Source organism: Quercus lobata, chromosome 12 (assembly GCF_001633185.2).
Source record: "Quercus lobata isolate SW786 chromosome 12, ValleyOak3.0 Primary Assembly, whole genome shotgun sequence".
Lineage (NCBI taxonomy): Eukaryota > Viridiplantae > Streptophyta > Magnoliopsida > Fagales > Fagaceae > Quercus > Quercus lobata.
The window spans coordinates 16663003-16677281 of NC_044915.1; the positions used below are offsets into that span (position 1 = coordinate 16663003).

General features: G+C 35.7%; 2 protein-coding genes across 2 annotated transcripts; one reads left to right on the plus strand and one right to left on the minus strand.

Annotated features, from left to right (window-relative positions):
- Positions 1 to 2804: 2804 nt before the first annotated feature.
- LOC115970297 lies at positions 2805 to 3680 on the minus strand. Its single transcript, XM_031089951.1, has one exon. It carries the CDS (start codon positions 3678 to 3680, stop codon positions 2805 to 2807), a length of 876 nt encoding a protein of 291 aa, XP_030945811.1.
- A 6526-nt stretch (positions 3681 to 10206) lies between these two features.
- On the plus strand, positions 10207 to 12617 carry LOC115972044 (bifunctional dTDP-4-dehydrorhamnose 3,5-epimerase/dTDP-4-dehydrorhamnose reductase). Its single transcript, XM_031092180.1, has 2 exons — positions 10207 to 10763; positions 11950 to 12617. The coding sequence occupies exons 1-2, from the start codon at positions 10308 to 10310 to the stop codon at positions 12400 to 12402; spliced, it is 909 nt and encodes a 302-aa protein (XP_030948040.1). The 5' UTR covers positions 10207 to 10307; the 3' UTR covers positions 12403 to 12617.
- The last annotated feature ends 1662 nt before the right edge of the window (positions 12618 to 14279 follow it).

Sequence of the window (14279 nt, forward strand, 5' to 3'; positions counted from 1 at the left end):
AACCCCTTTAAAAGGGCTTCATACTCCACTTCATTGTTAGTAGTTTGGTATTGCAGACGGGCCTTGTATTTCAATTTGTCCCCTTCTGGCGACTGCAAAACAACTCCTATTCCTCCAGCATATAATGTAGACGATCCATCTACATGGACGACCCATTTGTTGTTGTACTCTCCTTCCCCCAGGTCTTCGTAACTTGGAGTGAACTCTGCGATGAAATCTGCTAGGGCTTGAGCCTTTATTGCATTTCTCGGTTGGTACCGAATGTCGAATTCACTAAGTTCAACTGCCCACTGAATCAGTCGTCCTGCAGCTTCCAGCTTGTTCATTGCCTTCTTAAGCGGATGGTCCGTCATGACAGTGATGACATGAACTTGGAAGTAATGTCTTAACTTCCTAGAAGCCGTTATCAGTGCAAAAGCCAATTTCTCCATAAGCGGATATCTTCCCTCTGCTCCTCTGAGTGCCCGGCTAGTGTAGTACACCGGTTTTTGTATTTTCCCCTCTTCTCTGATTAAAGCTGAACTTACAGCGTGTGGGGACACCGCTAAGTATAGGTACAGTTCTTCTCCTTGCACGGATGGACTTAATAATGGGGCAGTTGTGAGATAGTCCTTCAGGTCTTGGAATGCCCTTTGGCATTCGTCCGTCCACTCAAATGCCTTCCTGAGGACTTTATAGAAAGGTAAACACTTATTTGTGGCTTTCGAAACAAACCTGTTCAAAGCGGCAACTCGTCCTGTGAGGGATTGGACTTCCTTGATACTCTTCGGTGGCTCTATGTTCAATATAGCCTGGATCTTGTCCGGATTTGCCTCAATTCCTCTTTGCGAGACCATGAACCCCAAAACTTTCCCGACGATACTCCGAATGCACACTTGCTTGGGTTCAACTTCATCTTATATCGCCGAAGTGTTTCAAAGGTTTCCTGTAGGTCGTCTAGATGGCTTCCCTCGTCTATGCTCTTCACAAGCATGTCGTCGACATAAACCTCCACATTCCGTCCTATTTGTGGACGAAACATGTGATTCACTAACCTTTGATAAGTTGCCCCTGCGTTCTTCAAGCCGAAGGGCATCACCTTGTAGCAAAACAAGCCTTGGCTGGTAATGAAGGAAGTTTTTTCCTGATCAGCTTCATCCATCTTGATCTGATTATATCCTGAGAAGACATCCATGAAGCTCAGCAACTGATGGCCAGCAGTAGAGTCCACCAATTGATCAATGCGTGGCAGAGGATAACTATCCTTGGGACATGCTTTGTTCAAGTCAGTGAAGTCTACGCACATTCTCCACTTTCCATTAGCTTTCTTCACCATCACCACATTGGCTAACCAATCCGGGTAATAGACTTCCTTAATGAACTTTGCCGTGGTCAGTTTTTGAACCTCTTCCTTGATTGCCTTGTCCCTCTCGGGAGCGAATACCCTCTTCTTCTGACGGATAGGCTTAAAAAAGGGGTATACATTCAATAGATGAGTGATCACACTTGGGTCAATTCCTGGCATGTCGTCATGACTCCATGCAAAAACGTCGATACTTTTTCTCAGGAATTGGATGAGGTCTTCTCGTGCCTTCTCCTTCATACCTATTCCAATTCTGGTAAATTTCTCAGGATCATCTTCTTGCAAAAGAACATCTTCCAACACTTCCGTGGGCTCTGCAATAACTCTTCTTTCCTCGATGCTCATTGTCTGCACCTGTTCGTCCAAAGCCATCATGGCTAAGTAGCATTCTCTAGCTGCCAACTGATCTCCTTGTGCTTGTCCTATCCCGTACTCCGTAGGGAATTTGACTGATAGATGGTAGGTTGAGGTTATCGCCTTCCAACTATTAAGAGTGGGTCTTCCAATAATGGCATTGTATGAAGAGGTACAGTCTACCACGAGGAAATTGACTTCCTTGGTTATCTGTTGCGGGTATGACCCTACCATAACTGGTAATGTAATGGTACCCACGGGCTGCACCTTCATTCCTCCAAATCCTATCAGTGGCGAGCATACTGGACGAAGTTGATCTCGTCCAAGCCTCATCTGTTGGAAGGCGGGGTAGTACAATATGTCTGCTGAACTTCCATTGTCAACTAACACTCTCCTGGTTGTATAATCTGCAATGAGCAGTGTAATGACGATCGCATCATCATGCGGGTGATGGATCCTCTCATCATCTTCGTCGGTGAAGGAAATGGTTGGCTCGTCCATTGATCTCGTCCTTGGTGATCGTCCAGAGAGCTGGACGTTTTGTACCGCTTTGAGATACGTCTTCTTTGACTTGGAAGATTGCCCCATTGAGTTCCCTCCAACGATAATCCTTATCTCTCCTAGTGGGGGCCGGGATGATTCCTCTATTTTGCCTTTCAGCTTCTCATCTGTACGATCCCTTCCAACGAAGTGCTTCAACTTTCCTTGTCTGATAAGGTTCTCAATTTGCTGTTTTAGGTCATAACACTCATCCGTGTCATGCCCATGGTCCCTATGAAAGCGACAATATTTGTTCTTATTGCGTTTGTTGGGATCCCCTTTCATCTTCTCTGGCCATTTTAAAGAAGGATCGTCTTTGATTTGCATGAGCACCTGATTAAGTGGAGCGTTCAGGGGCGTATAGTTCTGGCTTCTTCCCAAAGGGACCTGTCTTCCTGCTATCTCGTTCCTTCCTATCTTCCATCCGTCCCTTCTTTGGACGAGGGGCTTGTTCTGAGTGTCGAGCTGGGTGCACTTCCATCCTCTCAGCTCTTTTCCTCTTCTTGGCTATGATTGCATCTTCTGCATTCATGAAGTTCTGAGCCGAATGGACGAGCTCGGCCATGGTTTAAGGCTCCTTCTCATATAGCTTGTGGATAAATAAATCCGAATTAATCCCGTTGTGGAAGGTTGCCAGTAGAAGCTTGTCGTCCACCTCGTCCACACTAAGGGCTTCTCTGTTGAAGCGAGTGATGAATGACCGCAGGCTTTCGTTCTCCCCTTGTTCTATGGTCAGTAAGCTGGACGAAGAGCGCTTGTGCCTCTGTCCCCTGATGAAATTGTTAACAAACAATTTGCTTAACTCTTCGAAAGAACTTACGGAACTTGGGGGGATTTTACTGAACCAAACTCGTGCCGGGCCTTTAAGGGTAGTAGGGAAGGCTCGACACATGATTTCATCAGGGACCCCTTGAAGGTGCATTGTTGTCTTGAATGTTGCAATGTGATCAAAGGGGTCACGCGTCCCATCATATGAGTCCAGGGAAGGTAGTTTGAATTTTGATGGCAGAGGGTGGCCATTGATGGAAGCCGTAAAAGGAGAGTCAGTCCTGTGGACCAAATCCTCTATAGGATTCGTTCTCCTCATGTTCTCCTTCATCTCCTCCATGACTTTCTTCATTTGGTCCATCTCCTCTTTCAAGTGTGGCACTGTCCGTGAAGTGGTGCCTCTAAACTGGCTTCCAACTTCAGTATTCTCTCTGTCACCATGGCCTTGTGTCTGTCCTGCGTGTTCCTCACGTGTCTGTCTTCTCTGACTGATCTCCATCCTTAACTCCTGGTTTTGGCAAGTCAATTCCGCCATTGCAACCACCATGGATTGCATATTCTGAACGGATGACGTCTGCATGACTGGTGCAAATTGGCGATCACGTTGGGGATCACTTGAAGCGCCTCTGCTTCCCTGACGGCCAGGGCTAGTAGCCCTTGACCTGGTCCTGACCATCCTAACCCTTTGTCGCGGAAAAGAAAGTCGCAAAACAACCTTCGCTTCCCACAGACGGCGCCAACTGATATCGCTCCGAATCAGTGAGGTGGATGGCCTGGCTTCGGTGGGCTATCGAAATGGTTGATGGCCTGCAAGGAAGAAAGCGCGATCAAAGAGGAGACCGGAGAAGACCGGTCGAACCCCCTCCGATGGAGAAGTTAGATTCGTAGAGAAAGAAGTTCCAAGTATTTTGGAAGATTGTCTGAGAGAAAATCTTACCGCTGTCGGGTTCAGACCGGTCCCTTATATAGGGAGCCTGGGACGGTTATTTGTCCAATAACCTCCCTAGGATTTGTGGAAACCAACAACTCCGGAGTTAACTACCTCAACGGATATAAAACGGTAACCGCTCATGGAAGTTAACTTATTCAAAGGATTTGTTGAGATAGTTGCGAGTTGTCGAAAGTCTAAGTGTTGAGCTTTCGTCCGTCTAGTGTAGGACGGTTTAGTCGTCCAAGGATATCTAACGATTTCTCATGGACGAACCTAATGGACGATCATGTCGTCCATGGGAGACTTAACTTATGGAGTGGTGCTATTATTCATGGACGTTTCTCCTTCTTCTGGATAAACTCTTGAATCAACCTGCGCTGTTAGGCTCTGGACGATCCATTTGGACGATCTGGAGATGGATTATTTTCCACTTCTCTATCAAAATTATTAACAAATATCTTAAAAACATTCGTTAACATGACCCTTTTTAATTTTGTTGCCATTTATGTATCCAAAAAATCATAAGAGCTAAAAAATGCTAAAAGTCTCATAACTTAACTGATTTATATTTTTGTATTTTCAATGAAAATGTCTAAAGATTAAATATCTCCTAGTCTGTTGTAAATTGATTATTGTTTATTATAAAAAAGAAAAAAGAGAGGCAATTTTCAGAAGGTTAGAATCAAACAAATAAAACTTCCCAATAAGCGATTATCTTGAAGTGATCCAACAAATTATGCAATTCAGTTTGATTAAATGCTTTTGCTTGTTTGCTTTTTAAAAAATGTTTTTGGTTGTTATCCTCCTAACTCTATTCAAGAATGTGTTATAAATTTTGGACACGTCAAGTCAATTGCACTGAGCTAAGCCTTACTCATAAATATTAACAATTTTTTCAACAACTAAAAGTGATACTGGAAATAAAATACAAATAAAACAGTTCTTTTTCTCATGATTTTGGCTTTGGTCTTCTTATTTATGTACACAATTTTTTTTCCCATTGACGTAAAAGTCATTATATGTACTTATTTTCACCATAACACTTAGTCATTACAGAACTCGTGGTCCTAATGAAAAGAGACACTACCCCCAAAACTTTCTAAATTTTTGTTGTTTTCTTGCTGTAATGATTATTTCTTTCGGCTACTAAAAAGAATCTCAAATATACATTCCCAATTTGACCAAATACCTTTTGACATAAAATATAAACTTTTCCATGTCAACATTTTAAAAATATTATGGTTAGCACTCTTATTTGTGCTTTCATAATAATGATAACATTTTAGTCAATTAAATCTAAAATTCACCATTCCTTAAAAATAAAAATAAAAAATCCAAAATTTACTAACATTAAGTCACATAGAATTGTGTAAAAATATATGATTGCTACCATAATCTTGTAAATTTACACTAACAATTTTTATTTTGCATTTAGCTTTTTTATTTTTATTTTCCGTATCCCCAGAATAAAAAAAAAAAAAGTAAATGATAGTTGTTGTGTATGAAAAAAAGAGAAACAATTAAAAAAATATAGAAAATTTGATATCTTAATAAAGAGATTAAATTCTATCCAGACTTGGTGTAAACCAAAGGGTTTACATCCTCCAATAAAGATATGTCACATCATCATATTACTAAAACATAAATACATATAATCGTACATGATAACATCTCAATAAGCATTATATTCCAGGTTTTAAGCAATATCTGATGTGGTGTTATTAGGTGTGATAGGATGCATTGAGTTTTAAGTAAAAGACTGATGTGACAATCTTTTATTGGATGGTGAAAAATATGAGTTTTACACTCTATCCTTACCAAATTCACACTCTTTAATAAAATCAAATACTATATAATAAAAGTCGGATTTAGAAACCGTGATTACGCCAAGTGGTTTCACCAAATTATAACAATATTTTGGATAAAAACAATTTTTTAGATGGAGAAAACATCTTATTTATTTTTATCAATTTATTTAGTTAAAATAACAATAAGTGTTTTAACAAAATATGCAACATGCATTTAAGTTTCAATTAATAGAAACAACAACTTATTTGTTCTTATCAAATTCTTTAAATAAAGTAACAATAAGTGTTTTAACAAAACATGCAACATGCATTTTAGATAAAATAACAATAAGTGTTTTAACAAAATATGCAACATGCATCTAAGTTTCAATTGATAGAGACAACAACTTATGAAACATGCATCGAAGTTTTAGTTGATAGAGACAATAACTTATTTATTCTTATCAATTTCTTTAGACAAAGTAGCAATAAGTGTTTTAACAAAATTAACATGTAACATGCATCTAAATTTTAGAAATTTAAATTTTACTCTAACTAAAAATTTATTATCAAAATTTCAAAACTTATATATATATATATATATATATATATATATATATTGTGGGCCCGAGAGGTCTGCAACCCAGCCCAAACTCTACCTGGGCCCAGAACCCGTGCCGAAGGGGTATCCTGCCGAGGACGAATGGTCAATGGCCGACGTGGCGAAGGGAATGGCTGAGGACTTACCCTGTCCTCGGTATTCCGGAGCTGTAATAGAAGGACCCACACTGCGGTGTAGGCAACCCCCAAACAACCCCCCTCCAGGGGATGTGAACGAAATGGGGCCCATAGGGAAGCAGGGTGTGAAAGTTGGACTAAAGAAAACGCGTCCTTTCTTCAGTAAATGCACCTGCCAATACCCAGAGATGGTTGAAAAGAAAAGACGTTTGGACAGTGTGAACCTTGATCCATGCAACTAATAGAAAGTTAGATGGGATGGCTGACGGGACGGACACAGAGATAAGCTCCCGCCTGACCTACAAGTGAAGGGTCAGGATCAACCAGGCCGGACTATATAATAAAAAGGAAGGTGCGCCAAAAAAGAGGGGGCTGGGAAAAAGTGGCCAAGAAACGAGAGCCTCCCAGCCCACCTCCATGAGAAGTACTCTAGGGGTGACGATCATTTAACCTTGTATGAACCCCTTGAACAACCCACCGCCTATCGATCAAGGCCTAGCCTTTCAAACCCACGCTCTACAAATGATATTGTTAGGGCCGTTTTACGTGCGAACCCGACACTGTTACGGTCCGCCACGAATCGTGACCCTACATATATAAATATATATATATATATATATATATTCACCAATATAAATGGTCTTTCCATAGAATCTCTCTTGCACCCCACATTTTTGTGTTTTTGTTTTTTTTTTTCGAGTTACAATTTATGCATATATTTTTGTATTAGAATGATATACTTGTTATATAGATTCATAGGAGTTGTTAAATTTATATGATACTCTCTCTCTCTCTTTGGAACAATTTTTTTCCTAATAAACAACTACTCTTATTAGTTATTAAATTAATTTTTTATTAATTATTGGAATATATAATAAAACTTGGGCTTAAGAGTTGTGGTTGCACCAAGTGACTACTCTCACTAATTAGTAAATTAATTATATATTTTTGTTAGGATATATTTCCTCTAAGATATATTTAATAATTGTTTAATTTAGGTTAAACTTTATCATTTGAATTTAAATTCTATTCAAAATAATAGTTTATTATAAAAAAAAAAATTATAAACTTAAATCCCACACAACAACCCATGTTTTCTTTATATATATATATATATATATATATATATATATATAAAACCCATGTTTTGATTAAGGGATAAGATTTAAAAATAATTTAAAACAAATTTAAATTCTATTTAAACTAAAAGTCAATTATCAAAAATTTCTAAACTTAAATCCCACACAACCCATGTTTTTTTTTCCCCTCAAGTTGCATGATTTAACAATAATTTAAAACAAATTTATATTCTATTCAAACTAAAAGTTTATTATAAAAATTTATCAACTTAAATCCCACACAACACACATTTTTTTTTCCTCAAGTTGCATCTTATTAAATTAATATTTTTTTTAGGATATTAAGCTACAAAGTTTTTGACTAAGGGATAAAATTTAACAATAATTCAATTTAAATAAAGCTTTATCATCTAAGTTTTAAAATTTAAATTCTACTCCAACTAAAAATCTATTATCATTTTTAGAACTTATATATATTTAGTCATGATTTTTCGATACAATCCCACTTAACCAATAAATCATCCCTATAATTAAATCCCACACAATAAACCCCACATTGTTGTATTTTTTTTTTTCTTCAAAATGCAACTTACATTTATGTTTTAATCTAATAAATTCATCTTACTTATTGTTCTTTACTTCTGTGCAAGATATTATGCTAAATGAAGTTTTACTATAAAGAAGCAAAACAATGGACACCCATTTAAGTTCTTGGTTCTCTTATGTAAGTTTTTATTTAATTTTTTATATTCTCAAATTTTGAACTCTTTCGTGTATGTTTTGATTTTTGGTTTTGGTTATTGTATTTAATTTGTGAGTGTGTTGACAATTAGACTACCACTAGGAGAAAATTAGTATTAACGAACTGTTTTGTTTATGTGCTGGTTAGGGCATAAATTAAACATAACCCAAATAGGAATAATCAAACTCATTCCATATGTCATATTAAGAAATTAACATAAAGTACAAAGAGAATTTTAAAATATGAAAATAAGTAAACACCGATAAAGTTTAAATTCTAAACAATCAGAACTTAAAGTACATTTTTTTTATTAAAATTATTTACTTATTTTATAATTTATTATTACTATTTATTTAATAATTTAGTTTTAATTATTTTAAACTTTTTGAGCTTACGTATGATTCTTCATTAAGTTGTGTATCATACAGGAATAATACTAGTGTAGCATAAAATAGATAATTAAAAGCTTATGCAAATGCTCTCAACTCATGCAAAAATTTATGTCTACTAAAACATGAGAACATACTTTTTCTATTTAACATACTCACTTTTCAAATCATCCCACATCAAATTATCTATTTTACTCTACATTTACAATATCAATATTTCTTGATTTTTTTTAATTTTTTTTCTTTCTTCACACATAACAATCATCATCCACTTTTTTTTATTTTATTTTATTTTTTTATCCTTAGGATATGCAAAGAAAAAATAAAAAATAAAATGCAAAATAAATAGTGCTAGTGTAAATTTACACAATTACTATAGCAACCCATGTATTGTTACATAACTTTACATAGTCTAATGTGAGTGAATTTTGGACTTGGTTGGCTAAAATGTGGTCATTTTTTTATTATACAAGCAATGATGTGAAAGCTCTTAACAATTTATTTCAATTAGTCTATGAAAAATTAATTACTAACTTTAAAGTTTTAAAATTAAAGCTTTATTTTCTGGAAAATGAATTCCTTCTTCAAAAAGCAATTTTAGAAAATTATCTCATTTTCTTATGTTTGATAGTGATCTTAAAATAAGTTGAAAAACTATCTCTTGACTTTCCATATTTAGTTTTGCATGAGATAGAGTTGGTTTTTTTATTCAGCTTTGCATGAGATAAGGTTGTTTTCTAGAAAGTTTTAGTGGAAATTAACTCTATCTTACACTAAGTTAAATACGGGAAAGAAAAGATAGTTTTCCTTTAATGCTCTATTTGTTTCAATAATGATATTTTTTAGAAAATGAGTTATTTTTAAAAAAAATGATGTCAATAATGAGTTAATAGAACTAGCAAAAGTTTGTCAACACAATTGTTGTGAAAATTATTATGTTTGTTTGTGCTTTTGAAAGTTTCCTACTCCCTCGATTTCTTTTCAAAAACTTGTCTTGAAAAGATAGATCTCAGGTTATTGCCACATCAATAGAAGCTTCTTCTTTTTATTATTATTATTTTTTTTGCCTTTAGTTACGTAAACAATTTTTACATCACTAACTTTCATTCAAATAATAATAATATTGGCTAAATTAATATAAAATTGAAAGGATAAAAACCAAATTAAAATATAATATAATTAAATTAATACAAAACTAAAAAATTAAAGACTAAATTAAGATATAATATAAAAAATAAGAATCAAATAAGACGTTTACCATCAGTAAATTAAAAAACAAAAAGTGTGAGACCGGATTTATATTTCCCTTTATTAGTCCAAATCTCAGGCAAGTTTTTTATTTTATCGAAAAAATTTATTTCCTCACAACATTAACCCCAAAAAAAAAAAAAACTATGATTAAAACGAGTGAGGTCCCCACTTCTGATAATTCCTCAAACTCTTTACATTAAATTAAAGCAACGCCTAGGTCCCGCTGTCCTAAAAAAATACAACTGTCTATATTACAAAGATCCCATATATCTTCCCAAATATTGTTATTCACTAATATATATATATATATATACTCCCACCAGATCCAAATCTCTCACATTCTCACATTTCTTACACAATATCATCATCATCTCTATCTATCTCAGATGGGTTTTCCAGTAAATGGAGATTCAGCAACCGACAAGCCTTACAAATTCCTGATCTATGGTCGCACCGGTTGGATTGGCGGTTTCCTGGGCAAGCTTTGCCAAGCTCAAGGCATCGACTTCGTCTATGGCTCTGGTCGCCTCGAGAATCGCTCGTCACTCGAAGCCGACATCGCGGCCACCAAGCCAACCCACGTGTTCAACGCCGCCGGCGTCACGGGCCGCCCCAACGTCGATTGGTGCGAGTCACACAAAGTCGAGACCATTCGAACCAACGTTGCTGGGACACTCACTTTGGCTGACGTGTGCAGAGATAAGGGTATTGTCTTGATCAACTACGCCACTGGATGTATCTTTGAGTATGATTCGGATCATCCACTTGGATCCGGTATCGGGTACAAGGAGGAGGACACCCCTAATTTCATCGGATCTTTTTATTCCAAGACCAAGGCCATGGTATTCTGGGTTTAAACTTTAAACTTCTTCTTTTTTTTATTTTTTTTATTTTATAATTTTAATTATTTTTTTGTGGTTGGCTAGAAATGAAATGTCATTGTAGATGTAACGTTTTAGGTAACTAGGGCCTTCTTAAACATGTTTAGATCTGACATTTTGATTCCTAAGATTTTTTTCCTGTCTAGATCTGACATTTTGATTTTTAAGATTTTTTTCCTGTCTTGATCTGACACAACGATCTGACATTTTGATTGGATTTGTAGCAGTTACGTAAGCATGATTTTTCTAAGTGGTACATTTTTGATTTGATTGGATTTGTAGCAGTTACGTAAGCATGATGTTTCTAAGTGGTACATTTTTTACTACATGAAATTGAGCTGAAATGTTGCATTTTGCATGATTGCATATATTGAAATTAAAAAAAAGAAAGAAAAAAAAGCATATATTGAAATGATACCAAGAAATGTTGCATTTGCTTGTGTAGATTGTTGTTTTATGGTGCGTTGTAGTTGTTCTATAAATTAAAGTTTGTAATCGAACCTATCATTAAAAAAATGTGGAAAAATAAAATGGTAACGAAAACATGGATCTTAAAATTCTTAGTATGTTTATTTTCATAAAAAAACGAAACTTTATTTTTTAAAAGAATATATTGGAGTAAGGTTACATGATCTTTAGACAATTAGATCAACAATTTTATTTTATTTGTAAGTTACTCATGTAATAGTAGATCGTAGCTAGGTCGTGAATTCCACGATCTCATTATCCACCTTAGTCTTAATAAGTGGGGAGGTGGTGTCATTTTTGAGCTTAAATCTCATTGGCCAATTGGATCAGCAATTATCTGAGTAGTAAAGTTGGAATTTTAGATCCAAAATTTTCATCTAAAATCCTTCTCAATTTTAGATGCTACTAGGCTTTTGGTTTTGATTGAATAGTTGAATAAGAAGTTTTTTTTTTTGAGAATGAGTTGAATAAGAAGTTGATGGTTGCCTGGTCATAATTTTCTGATGTGGTTCATCTTTTGTGACTATTTTACTTTAATACACATTAACCATACACACATTCATCCTCTTGCATTCACATTCATATGTGGTAAAATAGAGCAAGATGAATAGCTGATGGCTGTTCCAATGTATAGATTGTATTGTACTCTGACTCTGGCTCCTTATTTGATATTTGAAAGGTTGAAGATCTGCTCAAGAATTATGAAAATGTCTGTACCTTGCGTGTTAGAATGCCTATCTCATCTGATTTATCCAACCCTCGCAACTTCATCACAAAGATAACTCGATATGAGAAGGTAGTTAACATTCCAAACTCAATGACGATCTTAGATGAACTACTCCCAATCTCGATTGAAATGGCAAAGAGAAATCTCACTGGAATCTGGAACTTCACGAACCCCGGAGTGGTCAGCCACAATGAGATACTAGAGATGTACAGGGAATATATTGATCCCAACTTCACATGGAAGAACTTTACTCTTGAGGAGCAAGCTAAGGTGATCGTTGCCCCAAGAAGCAACAATGAGCTTGATGCCACAAAATTGAAGCAGGAATTCCCTGAACTCTTGTCCATCAAGGAATCACTCATTAAGCATGTATTTCAACCAAATAAGAAGACTGATGGAGCTTAATACTTTTAGGTTCGAATTTTTCACTTTCCCTGCTATTTATTTTATTTTGTTTTTGTGGGGTTTGATAAGAGCTCCCATCATATGAGTTCCCCCTCTTCCCCCACACAACACTCTTGATTGCCCTATTTGTATTTGAATGTCATATTTGTATCCAACTGGTGATGAATAAATTGATTGGAAGTGATATTTCGAGTTCTACATTCTTATAATGTTTATTTATTTATTTCTCTGTATTGTATGGCTAAAACTGCTTTATATTTGAGAGTTGGGATTTTTCTGATGTTTGGCATTTGCAATTTAATTGGGAATGTGGTAGATTAAATACTTCATTGGTGACCTGTTTTTGTTTATGATGTATGGCAGCTGCTTTTTGGTTGAGCTTAATTGCTTAAGTATTAGATTTTCAATTTCTGTCATACAATTTCTAATTCTTAGTGTAAGTAGTTGCCTTTTTCTTCCCTAATTTTGTAGCCTTTTGTAATAATCAATTAATCACAATACTATAGGATTTTAATTGGACAAGACAAAGGTATCATGTTTTGGTTTGTTATGGGGGTAAAGATACATTTAAACCAAAAAAGTTCTTGAGACATGCAGCACGGGCAAGCAACATAAGTTAGCTGCCCAGGGCCAAGGATCCTGCATGAATTAGTAGCCTTTGAATTCGTAATATTTTCCTCTCTTTGGGTCTAAGATCAGTTGTAAAATGGGATTAGATTGTTACTTATAGACAAGATTGCTGGAGCTTGGTGGTAGGACTAATAACGTTAAAATCTTATTGATTCTAAAAATACTGGTTTCTTTACCACTGCAGTCTGGTCTTTGAAAGATTTCATCTTTCCAAGGCATGAGAATGTTATATTGGAAATCCAGGGGTGTCTACCTTGAGAGAGGTAGATAGGCATGTGAATCAGTAGTAAACCATTCCTGATTCCAAGCTTTTCCGAACTTTGTATTTGAAAGTCATTGAAAAAATATTAGAAGACATAGGTTGGCTCAAAATTGTCATCATTTATGGTCTCCTTCAAATGAGAAGACAACAATAGCAGTAATTGACATGCCATCTCAAATGCACAAAGACCTCAATGTCAGTGTCCGACGATTCCATTCTTGTGTATCCTCCATCCTTGTGTGATACATGGAGGAATCTTTAAAATCTGAGACATGGAGAAGGAAGAGTGTAGAGAACCAGGGACAAATGTGTAAACCGTCTCAACACACTCCACAAGATTGTTCCAGATATAATTGGCTGCTGTGTAATATTTGGGCCATAGTCCTTCACTGTAAACGATTTTTTCTCTCCAAGGACAGAGAACGACGAGAATGGTGGCTTTATGGTGACAGCAATAGAGGTGGGCATGTGCATACTGAGAGTGTCGGTTGAGTTTGGTGAGCCAACGTTGGCGAATGTTCTATTGAATACAACTTTGATTCGGTGGTCATCTTCCATGGCTAGGCAGAAATGAATGAGGGATAGTTAAGGTCCTATGCTCTTCCAGGCTTCAAGGTGTTGCAAAAGCTGCTGTTGTCTCTAGTGATGACTGATGAGTCTTTGCCTGGTGGTATTGTAGCCTTGCTTGCAGAGGAAGTCTATGTAGTTTGCATTACCCTGGTGGTATTGAGGGTCAACTTTTATGTTCGTTGTTTTTTTAAATATATTTTTATGTAATTTTCGTAATTTTAGGAGTTCCGTTTTTGTTAACTTGATTCTAACTTCTAAGTGAATTTCTATGCTTTTTTAAAAATCAAAATTAAGTTGTATTATTTAGGATATGTTTAAGAAATTTTTTTTTTTTTTTTTTTTTGTTGAAAAATAAGGTTTTTCGGAGCCTTTAAATAGGCTTGTAATCTGTAAAATGAAAGCAACAATTCGCTTT

What these genes read in the sequence shown, in the direction of transcription:
- LOC115970297 (XM_031089951.1), bottom strand. Translation starts at nt 3,680, where the DNA reads ATGGTCAGGACCAGGTCAAGGGCTACTAGCCCTGGCCGTCAGGGAAGC.
- LOC115972044 (XM_031092180.1), top strand. Translation starts at nt 10,308, where the DNA reads ATGGGTTTTCCAGTAAATGGAGATTCAGCAACCGACAAGCCTTACAAA. An exon ending in ATTCCAAGACCAAGGCCATG is followed by an intron (nt 10,764 to 11,949) that starts GTATTCTGGGTT and finishes GATATTTGAAAG; the next exon opens with GTTGAAGATCTGCTCAAGAA.